At 42.1% G+C, this 14,241-nt stretch overlaps 1 protein-coding gene across 3 annotated transcripts in view; it reads left to right on the top strand.

Annotated features, from left to right (window-relative positions):
- The window catches only part of USP9X (ubiquitin specific peptidase 9 X-linked), a 102,780-nt gene extending 91,511 nt beyond the window's left edge, over positions 1 to 11,269 (top strand). For all 3 annotated transcript variants that reach the window (XM_064706546.1, XM_064706536.1, XM_064706528.1), the window contains 4 exons: positions 1,255 to 1,411; positions 1,808 to 2,020; positions 2,460 to 2,555; positions 3,992 to 11,269. In XM_064706546.1, coding sequence (XP_064562616.1) covers positions 1,255 to 1,411; positions 1,808 to 2,020; positions 2,460 to 2,555; positions 3,992 to 4,126 — 601 coding nt within the window. In that variant the 3' untranslated portion in view covers positions 4,127 to 11,269. The remainder of the gene's footprint in view (positions 1 to 1,254; positions 1,412 to 1,807; positions 2,021 to 2,459; positions 2,556 to 3,991) is intronic.
- Positions 11,270 to 14,241: the final 2,972 nt, after the last annotated feature.

Here is a 14,241-nt window from a genome sequence, read left to right as displayed (position 1 = left end):
TGGAATAGTGGTGTATGAAGGAGGTGGAATGTTGTGGTGTGGCTTCCCTAGAGAAGTACATCACTCCATGTCCCATTGTCAGGAGTAGCACTGCTCCATGGAATTGTGTCAGGCTTCCACAGAGGGTGTTAAATGGCCAGCTCCAGTCATCCACTACTCACTGCCTCTTCTGGCCACAGCTTGAAGTATTTGTCTCTGTCCTGTACTTGGTTTTGCTGTGATAATCAGAGAGTTTAATGATCTCATCCAATAAAAAACCTCCAAAACCCAACAAACAACCACAAAACAGGGAAATTGTCCATTGTAAATGGTGTCTTGTAACTGCTGCGAAATGAGTCTGATCTGACCCTGGGCAGTGTGCATCCCTTGGGACAGCTTGTCCTCTGATACTGAAAGATTGCTGCTGCTGGCCCTTGGCATCAAACCCACTCTCTTAAATTTCTCTTGATTTGACAGGTAATAGTGCCAAGTTTGGAATGGTGCAAGTGCCATTAAATTAAATTACCTGAAGGAAAGCTCATCATTGCCTTACAGATGGAGCCTGGGCTGAAGGCTGCCAGGGCTGTGAGGAAAGGGGGCAGTTGCTTTCCCTGCCATGAGTGTAGCTCTTTGAGACACCAGTGTGGGTTCTGTGCCCCCTCTCACTCTTTTTCAAAGGCAAAAGTGTGTCAGTTCTCAGTTTTTGCACAGTTTCAGGGTAGCAGTTAATTCCTCTGCCCTGTTGAGAGCAGAAGGCACAGAAACTGGCCTTAGTTCCAGGGGATGCCCAAGTCCCTTATCCCATGCACAGATATATGTACCACTCATTCCCCTTCAGAGGAGCTGCATGTAAAGGGTGTCTTTGAGAAGCATAGCTGAGTGTAAGTAACCATTCTGTGAGGGTTTAACTGTTCCAATTCTGTAAGGACCTACTGGGTAAACAAGGCTGATTTGTAAATGCATAGATACTTTAGTAATAAAATTGAACTGTTAAAGTTGATTACTGTGACTAGAATTAATCATAATTACATTTTTTATATATCTTGTTCAGTTATATTTTTAGCATGTTTGGTAATTTTTAAACTAAGTTATATATATGACATGTCAGGTTTATTTTCTGATTTTTAAAAAACCCTCTTGACTAACACCAGAAGTCAGAACTGTCAACTGTCAGCTGTCCCTTTTGTAATTGCATTCTATATAGAGCCTTAATTCAAATGCTAAAACTCTTTAATACTGAAAGTTTTGTCATTGTTTTGGTTTGTTTTTTTCTAGGATTCACAATGCACTTAAGGGAATCCCAGATGACAGGGATGGACTCTTTGACACCATTCAGCGCTCGAAGAATCATTATCAGAAAAGAGCTTACCAGTGTATAAAGTGCATGGTGGCTCTCTTCAGCAACTGCCCTGTAGCTTACCAGATCCTTCAGGTGACACCTTTTATTCTGTTTCTTGCTGCTTTTTTTCCCATTTCTGTGTTTAAAAAAACCCAAAACAAACCCCACCATTATTCCGTTTTTCGCCCCTCAATTAAATTACAACTTCCATGGACAATTCTTTTGAACCTTCTGTATGAGAAGGTCATTATAAGGGATTGAAAACAATCTGGTTAAATTCACACTCATTTGCAGCTGTGATGCAGCTGCAAATCTGCAGACTTCATTTCAAATTTGAAGTTTTCTTTGGAGAGAAAAGGATATTTGTGACTCCTTTAAACAGCAGCAGATAGGTTGGTGATTTCTGGCAGCTGATGTATAGGAAAGGAAAAACGCCTCTGTTTTCAAGAACACAGGAATAATTGTGAATTGTTCACTTTCCATCTGCAGAGCAACGGAGATTTGAAGAGGAAATGGACCTGGGCAGTGGAGTGGCTTGGAGACGAGCTGGAGCGTAGACCATACACTGGCAATCCCCAGTACACCTACAATAACTGGTCTCCACCAATCCAGAGCAATGAAACATCAAATGGCTACTTCCTAGAGAGGTCACACAGTGCTAGAATGACTCTTGCAAAGGCCTGTGAACTCTGCCCAGAGGAGGTAAGGAATTAATTTGACTTTCAGTTCAGAAATTGAGTAAAATGCTTCTGTAAATAATTAACCTTAGCAACAGTCTCCACTCATTTAAGAGGTAACACATTTCATGTGTACTTTATAAGTATGGATTTATATTTTTATTTTTCAGTTTTTATTACTGTTTCTGTAGACATTTGTCTCTTAGAGTATTAGCAGTATAAAATTGAAAGTGACCATTTGAAGTAGATTATGAATGGGTCTGTATTTCCAGTAATATATTGATAGAGGGAATTTTTATTACAATACAAGCTATAGGTGACAGGGTGGGGTGGAATTTTTCTCTGAATGTCTAAAACATGACTCTGGCATGTCTGAAACAATCATTTGCATAGGATTGGTTTGAGCTAGAATAATTGTAATATGTTTTTAAGGAGTAAATTAAATGGGCTGTTTCAAACTTTAGGAACCAGATGATCCTGATGCCCCAGATGAACATGAGTCTTCTCCACCTGAAGATGCCCCACTGTATCCCCATTCACCTGGTTCCCAGTATCAACAGGTAAAAGCTCTGAGTTGAACTATTTATTCAGAGTTTCAGGTTTGCTTTTTTAGCATTTATAGTGGCTTAAATTATAGGCATTTAGCCAGAAGCATGTTATTGTCAAATACCATGTTTGGAGGAATAAAGGTACAGCTCCTTTTCACCAGGAGCAGTTTCACCATCAGAGCTTCAGGTGGGAATTTTATCAGATCAGGGATTAATCATCCACAGAAAGGGCAGAGAGATTGATGTAATCACAGCCTAGGGCATACTGAATTTAGATTCTGTTGTTTTTCTTGACATTGATAATATTTTGTGAGCTGCTTTCTTGTTTTCAAATATAAGATCAAGTCTCAAGGCCTGAATTTGGATAAGTGGAAGGCTTTTGGAAAAAAAGTGGATGGCTTTGTGGCCATGTAACTCGTGCTATGAACAGTGATCTCAAAATTTTAAGTACATATAAAATCCAAATCTGTTTTTATGTTAAATGGCTGCTTTGTTAATACTTTCCAGTGGAAAGCCAGATCTGGAAGAAATCATAACCAGGGTCTTCTTATTGAAAGGACTAAATTATGGGATCCCTCACTCAGTAGCCATATTTTGTTCCAATTCATTTTGTATATTCCAAATCTGCTAATTCAATTTCCTTTCCTGCCCAAATCCATTTTCCCCTCCATCTTGCTTTCCTTACTTGATGTTCTCAGCAGAGCAGTTGGTAAGTCATGCAGATTTCCCCACTCCTTCCTGAGCTCCTGAGTTCAGACACATTCCATAACCTCACCATTGCCCTTGTCATGTGTTCACTTTCTTGCAAGAGACAGCATTTCTCACTAACACACACCCAATCCTCAAACTCTTGGTTTCTCCACAAACTCTGCAAAACAGTAGATAAATGAGGTGGTTTTGTTTGCCAGATCTGTGTGTGACTTTTTAAACTGGGGCAGAGCATTTGCAGAAAACTGCTGGTCTAGGTTAATTCAGTTCTGTAACGTTGAGGTTTCCCCCTTAAAAATTAAAGTATGCTGCATAAACACAGGGTTGCTTTTTCCATTGTTTTAGGGAAAAAAGGCAAGCTGGTTGAATCTGTTAATAAAATATGTGCACAGTGTAATGTGGCAGCACATAGGCAACCTCTCTTGGTCTCCTTTTTTTCCTTTCTTGCTGCTTTTGCTTTGCATGTAATTGTTTGTGATTCAAAAGCTGGGATTACTGTTTCAAGTGATCCTTTTATCTTTACAAGTTTGTTTCCCTTGTGTGTAAATTGGCCAGGTAAGTGCAAGGTGTGACTTAGAAGAATGAAGCAGCTGGGATGTGTGTTCATACCATGTGGGTACACAAGAAGTTGGTGTGCTTGAGGACACTTCCCAGAGGTCTGAGTTGAAAGGGGGACAGCAGGTAGTCAGGAGACAGCCCACAGGGTTAAATCCCTTTGAAATGTGTGTGCTTTGTTGCAGAATAACCACGTGCATGGACAGCCATATACGGGCCCGGCAGCACACCATATGAACAACCCTCAGCGAACCGGCCAACGAGCACAAGAAAACTTCGAAGGCAGTGAAGAAGTGTCCCCGCCTCAGACAAAAGATTAGTGAAATGCACATAATCAATTAACTTGCTCCATCAAGACTGTGCACCCAGGCCTTACAGTCCAACTTTTCTCTGTGTCTGGCTAATATTTAAAACTAGAAAAACTATTCCTAATCAACATGGAGTGGAGAGTCTATTCACTGTCTTATCTGCAGAAAATTGCTGTCAATATATAACCCGCCTGCAGTGGAAAGTGTATAGTGTTTTGTAATAAATGGCCTGATGCTAATGTGTAAATGGCAAAGGTGTATATAGTATATTAATGTTTGACTGTTAATTCTTGAGCAAGAAACATTTTTTTTTGTCTTGATGAGACTCACAGATCTACAAAAACAAAAAAATAATTTCTTGATATATCTGCTGCGCTCTGCAACCAGTGTTGCCTGCCTCATGGCAGTTGGATCAACTCCTTTACAAAAAAGCCTATCCATGTCAACCACAAAAATAGTTTCATGTTAATTCTTTGCCACTGGAGTCAATTTTACTATGAGCAACGTAATGGCTGGTAACCTTTTAATTATTTGGTTGATGTGGAAAATTGGTGATGTAACATTGTTTCTAGATCTTTTTTCATTGCCTTTTTCATTCTGGTATTAGGTTAATCACTTTGAAGCTATAGTTATGCTGTAACATTTAGCATGGCTTCACACCAAGTTAGTGTAGCCAATGAGGGGAAAAAAAAAAAAAAACAAGCGTGACAGCAGTTGTCCCAATGTGACAACTGTATTGCTCAGAACTTTTTCTTCTTACACCTAGACTATAAAATGGGGAGGGAAAATGTGACAAACAAGTGGTTTTCAGTTTCACATATGTTCCTCACATCTGATGTTTGACAGTTCTCTCTCTGGGTGGGATAAAGAACACTTAGTTTTCAGTAATAGGAATTTAAAAGATTTAAAACAAATATGCAAAAATTTGCTATGCCAGGATGCCTGGAGCATAATAGACTGTATTTGGTGTGCTTGTTTTGTTTCTTTGGTAGAGCTTATTAGATAAACTTCTAACACTTTCCTTCTACTGCATCCCAGTGAAGTGGAAGTCAACAAAATCACAGAGTACTTGTGAGTGCCACTGCACCAAGTTAACTTGCTGGTTTTCTGCTCGTTCACAGTTCTACTTGAAAGCGAGAATTGTCTTAGCTCTTTATCCATTATACAGAAAATCTTAACATTAGAAGCAGGGTTTAAATATAAAAGAAACTACTGGTTAGTCAAATACAATTCTGAGGTATCTCTATTCCAGAATAAACATTTGTTTAAAGACTTAAAGAAACGCATCAGTAAATACTGTATTTAAATGAAAATTGGTAACTTGAATGTGTGTAATTTTTTTGGAACCTGTCTAAAAACCAAATACCCCTGCAAAACAGATACAGCCCACCCTATACTATTTAAATATTTTGCTGTTTTATTTTATAGAAATTATTTTGCTGAATTCACAAATAGAATTTGATTTAAGAAGAATGTTTTGTCCTGTGGTGTGTGTTGTTTTTTGGGGTTTTGTTTTTTAATGGACTGCACAGAAAGGTGAATTCTGTGCAGTGGCACTATGCTGAATTCTGGAACAACAGTCACATTGAGATTCTGTGCACAAAAAAAAAAATTGGCCCTCAAGAATAAAATAATCAGGACAATTACACTGTAAAAGTTTCTTAATGTGATTTATCTTGTACTTTTTGTATGTTTTTATATATACATATATATATTTAAGAGCACAAGCTTGATGGTGTTTTTTACAAATGAGTTGATAGAAACAAAGCTGCTTATCAAATTAAAGGTCTGTAGTTTTGAAATGAACAATGGAAAATTCAGTCCAAGTGCATTCTTAGGCATTTAGTGTAACAAGGGAGAGACACAGAAGATTTTTGAATATGCTGTGTAGCGATGATCACTTTTATGCTTCCATGTTTTTCCTAGTGCTCAAGTTAATTCAGATTTTCTTCATAGTTTTTTAGTACTACCATTTTACCTGGATTTAGTACATTTGGATAACGTGTTCCCATTTATGTTTGGGGATGCTTGTTGGAGGTTTTAACTACAAAAATTCTACCCTGAGTTCTCAAGTTGAAATATTTATTTGGACCAGTAATTGTTAAACAGGCTATCTCAGAGGCGATTATTACGTATTTTGTACTATATAGGTAAAATATATAATGTGCTAGTTCAGCCTTGCCAAATGTGTTTGCTTTTAATAGTGCAATGATTGTAGAGACATGTCAGACCTGTGACACTTTAAGGCTGTGGCTTTCTCCAGCCATACCCAGCCCTGCCCCAGAATTGGGACTGGCTGCAGTGGCAGTTGTTTTCCAGGCAGCAAACTGAGGATTTTGTGCATCTCTGTGACATGAAGAAGGGTAAACCCATATTGTTTGCTGCAGCTGTTGCTTTTTAAACAGGCAGCTCCAGTGTAAGGTGCAATTTTTTCTTCACTCCGGGCAAAACCATTTTGAATTGTACTTCTTAACAAATACTGTACAAGCAAAACGTTTGATATGCACGTTTCTGTCGCAGCATTTTGGCAGGGGACTCCAGGCACTGCACCTGGCGATACCTCCGTGGTGATGGCACACTCTAAAGCAGTACCCCTCAAAGTGCCTAAGATTCCATTCCCCCATCACTGATTTCAGTCCTGTTTTCTGTTTAGAACAGTTTCTAGGGAATCTCTGGTCTTCCATAAAATGAGCCAATAAATAGTAAAGCAATTCCTCGTGTTCCTGGCGGTGTAACGTGGAATACATAGAAACTGAAAATCCATGGGTGATGTTGAGTCAGGGTTAGTGTGTGGTTTGACCTTGGTGGAAATCCATAACCTTACTGAGCAGAATTTCTCCATCTTGTACATTTGGCTTGTGGTTGTTTAGTGACTAAATTCAGCTTTTAACACTTGCTACTGTCAGTGTTAAAAATAGTACAGCCATATATAAAAAGAATTCAGTCACTGTTTGTGTATCAGTAAATGTGCTATGTTTTGGTCACAGAGTTGGTCACCTGCACCTGTGTTACCCCTTTGACAAGAAGGAGATGGCTCAGGGTTCTGTCAAAGCTTGTTTGTCCTGCAGGACCCAAACTTGTGGGAATGGACAAGCAGAACAGGACTCTGCTTGACTTGGAATTTTTCACATTATTTTCCCAGCTGACTACAAGCTCTGAAAATTTGAGTTCTCTGTTTTTCAAGCTTGTGCATCTTGCTGAAATCGAGCCAGAAAGAAATGAAATTCCCCCATTGATTTTTTTTATTTTTCTGACTGGAACTTTAGACAACATGAGAGATTTGTGTTAATCATATTTGCTATTATGCCTTCTCAGCCACTCTGTTGTGCCTAGCTTGTGTGTTTTAGCATATGTATCATGAAAAAGCACTTACAGTTCCAAAACTTCCTGTATATTTCCTGAGATCCAGGAGAGAATGAGATTAGCCATTCTGCCAAAGCTAAAATGGGCAAAAATTGGCTGCTGTAGCAATTTACTTCATTTTTGATTTCAATAAATTTTGTCTACCTCTTAAGTCTTTTGCCAGAAATGAATAGGCTGATGAGCTGTGTCAGGGCAAAGTGGCTCCATGTTTTTGTTGGTGTGAGTTCCAGTTACTGGGCATTGCAGGGAAGCTTTCAGTGCAATGAATTTAACTAAAAATGAAGATTGACTGTATAAATTAGAGGAAGAAGTGGCCTGTTGGGGAATTTGCAGAGTAACCAATTAAGTATTTAAATATCTTAGTTAAACCTTGTTAGCCCACACTTTCAAATCCACATTGAAAGCAAATTCTCTCCCCCATGACAAAAGACACACCATTATTTTTGGGAGGGTGAGATGCTGATGCCAACCTCACATCTCTTAGGACAGGTGTGGGATTTTCCCATTTGTGGCTCTGCTCCAGCACAGCACAATCAGGACCACAGTGATTTTGGCTCTTTTCACTTTTCATGCCCTCCATGATGTTCATGACACCGCTTTCCCCCAGCCGTGAGGTTTGGCAGTGAAGGTGCAGCTGCCCTGCCTGGAGCCAGCCAGAAGAGGCTTTCTGGGAGCAGTGGGAAGTGTCTGGCACAAACCAGGAGCTGCACCGTGGTGCTGCAGTGGCAAAGGCAGAGTGGAGGGATCCCAGCTGCTTCCTCCTGCAGGATTCCTGCTCTCCTTGCGGGTGTCTGGTGGGGAAGGTGACTCCAAACCTCTCTTAGAGCTCTGAATTCTCTCCTGGCTGGCAGCTGGGCTCACAGTGAGCTGTGTGTGCCCTCTGTGCCATCCCAGGGTGTCCCTGGCCCTGCCTGCCAGTGGGTGCCATGTCAGCACAGCCCTCCTTGTTCCAGACTGCAGGAAGGGCTTTACCCCAGCCTGAGCACTGTCCCTTTTCACACTGGAACTTCCTAAGGTTCTTACCACGAATTTCCTTTTATTCCTAAGGGATAAAAGTCTCCCCTGGGCTTTAAGTGTCCAGTAACCATTCCTGTGTCATTATTCACAAGAGCAATGCACAGCCCCACCCTGCAGTGTCTGTCAGGGTAGGCTGTGTCTGGAAGGGTGCTGACAAGAGATTCCAGCATTAAATTCAGACCTCCCGATCCTGCACTCTGATTTTCTAACACAAGTTGTGGTGGATCCATGGATTTCTGCAGCATTTGTGCCAGTTCAGTTGATCTCAGCACTGTAAGAGTGGGAGTTGGTGATGTGTTGGGGTCAGGCCAGCTCAGTCAGTGGGTGGCACAGAAGACAGAGCTCTTGTTTGCAGACAAATCAAAACAAGCATGGAGGAAACAGTTTCTGAAGGAGAAAAACACTCCTGAATAAGGGCTAACTTTTAATCAGATTTTTAAATACCCAACTCTGTATTTTTTAGCTTTAGAACTCCTTGAAGCCACTTTTTGATAATAAAACTGACCTACAGGCTGTTTCCTTGGAAGAATTTAATATAGCCTTAAATCACAGCAGCACAATTCTGAAATGACAGGGTCATTGTTCAGTGGTCAAAATAATGTGCAAAAAAATGTCTTCTAGTTTTTAACCATTAGATAACCTTGAGTAAAGAAACAAGAGGAAAAAGGTTCCATGACTTCATCCACAATCTGACCATAGCAAAACATCCAGTGCAGGGAAATAAGATCATTCCCTTCTCTGTTTCTATAGTATTCAAAGTGTCTGATAATGTTAAATTTTGTTCTTAATTTGCAACTGCTGTTCCAGTAAGTTGGTGTATTTTGCCCAAAGTGGTGTGAGCTGCACAGTCTGATTTGCAGTGACGTCCCCTTTGGTCCACACCAGAGCAAAATGTTTCAGTGTTTGGTTTTCCCCTCTAAGCTGTTCCCTGATCCACATTTCTGCTGTGGTGTTGTGCTGTCCCTGTTTTCATACAATGCCCAGGGCTGGATGAATGCTTTCCAAGTGTGGTTTCACCTGAGCCATTAAGTGAGCACTTCTGTTTCTTTGCTGTAGTGATACCTCTGTAGGTGCAGCTTTTAAAGGTATTATTGGCCTTTTTTGTAGCTTTATTTATTGAAAAATGCTGCTCAGTTCTTGTCCCTCACTCTTAAATTCCTGTCCATCTTTTATTGTGATTCTTACAGAGTTTTTCACTCTGGATTGCAAGGATCATTTTTATATTCAGTATTTTTGTATTTTCTTGGAATCAAATCCCTTCACTTGCCATGATGGTTGTTTACCTCCTGTTTTTACCCACACCTGCAGTCCTGCTGTTTGCTGCTGCAAGAAAAAAAAACCCAAATTTGCCAGGCAGCCTGGAGCCTTTCACAGTGCAGTAGCAGCAGCCACAGCCTTGACCAGCTGGGCTTTGTCATCTCTTAAAACTTCTCATTTATGTGGGGTAGGAAAGCTTTGTGCTACTGATGGCAGTCTGGAATTCTAATAGCTTGTAGCTTACTGGGTTTTTTTGGTTGGTTGTTGTTTGGGGTATTTTTTCCCTTCATTTTCTATATTGAACCATTATTCTACAGGTGAATAAAAGCAGTAGGTTTTGCTGGAATCTACTCTGGAAAAGAAAGTTGGACACTTAATATACTTGATTGTATTTAAATATCTGGTAGGTGCTTTAAAGTCCTCGGAAGGTCTTCTGGAAGCAAATTCCAAAGCTTAGAAAAGTGAAGATTAGTTCTTCAGGACTTACTGATACTCACCAATTCTGTCTGCCTGCTGTGCATGACTGAGGACAGGTGAAGCAGCAGAAATGGGAATATTTTGCTGAAGGGAGAGGTCGTGCTGTGTGAAATCCTGGGGAGCTGGAGCTGTGCTTTGCCTGGCCCCGCACACCCTGCTGAGCCTTTGTGTGAGACCTGTCCTGAGCCACAGGGCTCCGAGCAGCAACTTCAGACTAAGTAGCATGTAAAGCATTTTCTACTCTTCTTCTTCTTCTCTGAGATCTGTACCAAGTGTAATCCTCTGAGCAGATAAAGGCAGGGAGCGGGCTGAGCGAGGGCCTTGACAAGCTGCTCTGTGAATCCTTTCTACCTCTTGTTCATTGCTGGGAGCGGCTCCGGCCGTGCGGGAGCTGCCCCGGGCCAGGTGAGGTGCACAAATGCCTGGTGGGGCTGTTTGCTGGGCAGGCACTGCCGTCCTGCCTCCCTGGGGATAAATGGAATTGTTTGGGGTACCTGTGTTTGCATCCAGGTGAAGGAACTGGCGTTTTTCAGGGGGCACCGTGAGGACTCTCAAACATTTCTCCTCCCGTGTGAAGTAGCATCAAATCCTCTCACAATTAATGTTCAAATTACGCAGCAGTTGCAGGGAGGGACTTGGTTTTCCAGCTGTGTTGGTGAGGGTTTGGAAAGGGAGATGTGGGGATGTGAAAAGCCAGGATTCTGCAGATCAACCCACGTGTTAATCTAGAACAAAAAATGTTACTGATTGCTACTGTGGTTGTGTGTAAGACTGAAATGCTGAACGAGAACTGTAACCCTCCCACTCCGAGTCTGAGAGACCTGGCATTGGCATTCTGAACACTTCTGCAACCTGAACCAAAAACTGCTGTGGGAATGTAGACTTACCATAGAGCTGTGGAAGAAAACTTCAATCGTGTCACTTCTCTCGGTCTTCAGAGCAGTCAACATGGTTTTGATGTAGGTTTTAGATTATGTATATATAAATCTGATTGAAGTACCAACAGCAAACCATAAATAAAATGTGGACTTAATTGAAGAACGGGCTGGTGGAGGCCTCTTGTGTTGAATTTATTAAAATGCAATATAACCAAGTTGTCGGTGGAGGAGACTCGCTGTGATGAAGACGGAATAAATAAAGCTGGAGCTGAGCCAGGTTTGCTGCTGCCTCTGCCCCTCCTGTGCACCCAGAGTGGTTTGATGGTGCTGTGGTGGCTGGAGATGAGCTGGGAACGCTCCTGGCATCACCTTCGTGCCTGCGAGGGCCAGAGGCTCTGGGAGTGGCAGCTGCTGCAGGGACAGTGTCACATTCCTGTCACATTCCGGGCCCAGAGGAGCTGGTGCAGTGCTGGGCAGCTGCTGTGACCCTGGGCCTGCCCTTTGCTTTGCTCTGCCAGAGCCAAGGGCCATCTCCCAAAGGAATGAGAGGTGGGTCAATGGAGAGCTACTGGAAACCTCTGGTTCCCAAAGTTTGCTCTTGAAAATATGCCAATGGAAGTGGAGAACAGTGGCAAATTTCTGGGAATTTGTTGTACTAACATGAAATAAAAAAACAAATTAAAAAGGACATTATGGAAGCAGGTGGCACAAAATGTTCCAGCTTGGCATGAGGAAGAACTTCTTTACAGTGAAGGTGGCAGAGCTCTGGAACAGCTGTGGAGTCTCCCTCTGGAGACATTCCAGACCCACTTGGATGCACTCCTGTGTCACCTGCTCCAGGTGACCCTGCCCTGGCAGGGGGATGGACTGGGCAGGCCCCGGGGGTCCCTCCAACCCTGACACTCCTGTGATGCTGTAACACCTGAGCTTGTCCTTGGCTGTTCAGTCGATGTCGCCCATCTGAGTGGATGTGAGTGTGAATTCTCTGGACATCAACATGGTGGCAAAACTGAGAATTTTGGGTAAACTCTGGATGTATCCCAACAGATCACTGGGGGTGGGGGGTTGCTGTAAACTGGGAGAAGAAAGCATTTGATGAAAACAGCAAAAATGTAAAACAACTCCCATAAATGTTTCTGTTCTCACATTTCTCTCTGAGAATCTGTTAATGTCACAGGACAAAAAAAAAAAAGCCATTTTTTAATTTAACCTCTGTGGAGGCTGTAAAGATTTATTGATCACCTGACTCCCTGCAACCTTTTAGAATTTGGGCTCCTGTGGTTTTTACATTAGCTGAAAACACAGCCTGAAGCTTTTCCCTTGTATTTGATAGATAACTTACCTGGTAACTTCAGCACAACAGTCAGGATCATGATCTTGCTGCTGGAGCTTGTTTCCCTCTCTTCTTTTTGCAGAAACTCCCTGCATGGGTTTGCTCTGGCCTTTTTTCCCCTCACACTGTTCCCTTGCATCTCCCTCTGCACTTGTTCCCTGCCTGCCCCAGTGTGTAGCAGGCTGTGGGTCCTGCAGAGCTGCTCCCCTTTGGTTTCTCAGGGCTGGCCAGTGGGGCTGGGAGTGGAGCTGTGGAAAGCCCCGGGGCAGGGACCTCTATCGCCGGCTGGGGTCCATGTACAAATCACAAACGGGATGGGGCTGCTGTGGAACGTGCCTTGAGCTGTTTTATTTTCCAGCATCACTCTCATTACATGGTTATGACAATGGGGAGATGCCACCAGCTCACATCCCAGGCAGCAGACTAAGAACTTAATGTTACAACTCACTTTATAAGTTGTTTGACCAATCACACAAAGCAAAAGCACATTGACAGTAGCTCTATCCAACCACCATAAGCACACGTACCTTTGGTTAAAACAATGCTGCTTATTTTTAACACAATACCTGCTTGTAACCCTTAAAACACAACACACAGAACCCCATTATTAAGCTTCAAACTTCCTAATATCTTGCTAGATAAACTTTTCTGTAGCTTAGGGTATAATTCTAGACAAGCATTAATACACAGACCTTTGTTCTATTTGTCTTTGCTTTTCTTTTTAAATAATTTTTCTACTGACCTACCTCATGCCTACTGCTTAGCTCCAATCACAGTTCTGCTGTCTCTGGGGCCTGCCTTTTGCAGCTTTCCCAAAACTCTCTGATTTTGTGGATTCCTACAACCTCGGGGTGAAGTGACCCTCCCTCCTGCTTCCCTGACCCTCCCTCCTGCTTCCCTGACCCTCCCTACTGCTTCCCTGGGGGTGTTGGCAGCGCACAGTGATGTCAGTGAGGGTTCTCTTACCGGGAAGGAATTTGTGATACCTGTCCATGTTTAGGTAGCACTTGGTGCTTCTCAACACACCCTTAAAAAAGTGTAAAGAAAATGCTGTTTGCTCTTTCAGTAGATGGGAATCTGAAGCCCTTCTAAAGGAAGGCTTTAGTGCTTCACTGGTACATATCTTTTTAGTTTTTAAATTTTTTTCTTTCAGCAGACAAAGCCATATACTGGAAATAACCTCTGAGAATTCTGCAGGAACACTTAACATCTTTCTTTAAAACAGTTTGCTTCATTTCAAGATTTCTGTAACTGTGCTAATCTTTATGTGAGGAGGTTTAATAATATAATAATAATCATTATTATTGTTGTTTTACTAATGAGCATGGCTTTGGTTTTTAAGTTTGACTGTATCTATAGTAGCTCATGTCTTCTGTGCAGTATTGGGGCTGAGAATTGAGATGCTCCTCCATGAAGTGAAGTACCCTGGATATAACCCACTCAAGCAAATCGACTGGGTATTCTGTCATGCTGCTAAAACAGTTGCTTTGAGCAGGAGGTTGCTGATTATGATACACAATTAAAGCATAATTACAACACATTACATAATTACTCCCACAGCAGGGGGGTTGGAACTAGATGATCTTCCAGGTCCTTTCAGCCCCAAACCAGCCCATGATTCCATACAATGGCAGTGGGGGTAGAAGGGCAGGACCACAGAAGGAGCCGTGTGCTTTCTACTTTTTACTTTCATTTACATTTCCAAGTGTTTTTGTGTTGGAGCTGCCTCGGTTGAGCCCCTCCCACCTCAGGGCCAGGTTTGTGCTTTCCTGTGCTCAGCAGCTCCCAGGGCTCTGACCTGC

The sequence above is a fragment of the Zonotrichia leucophrys genome, chromosome 1, assembly GCF_028769735.1.
Source record: "Zonotrichia leucophrys gambelii isolate GWCS_2022_RI chromosome 1, RI_Zleu_2.0, whole genome shotgun sequence".
NCBI classification, from domain to species: domain Eukaryota; kingdom Metazoa; phylum Chordata; class Aves; order Passeriformes; family Passerellidae; genus Zonotrichia; species Zonotrichia leucophrys.
This window is presented reverse-complemented; position numbering and strand designations above follow the sequence as displayed.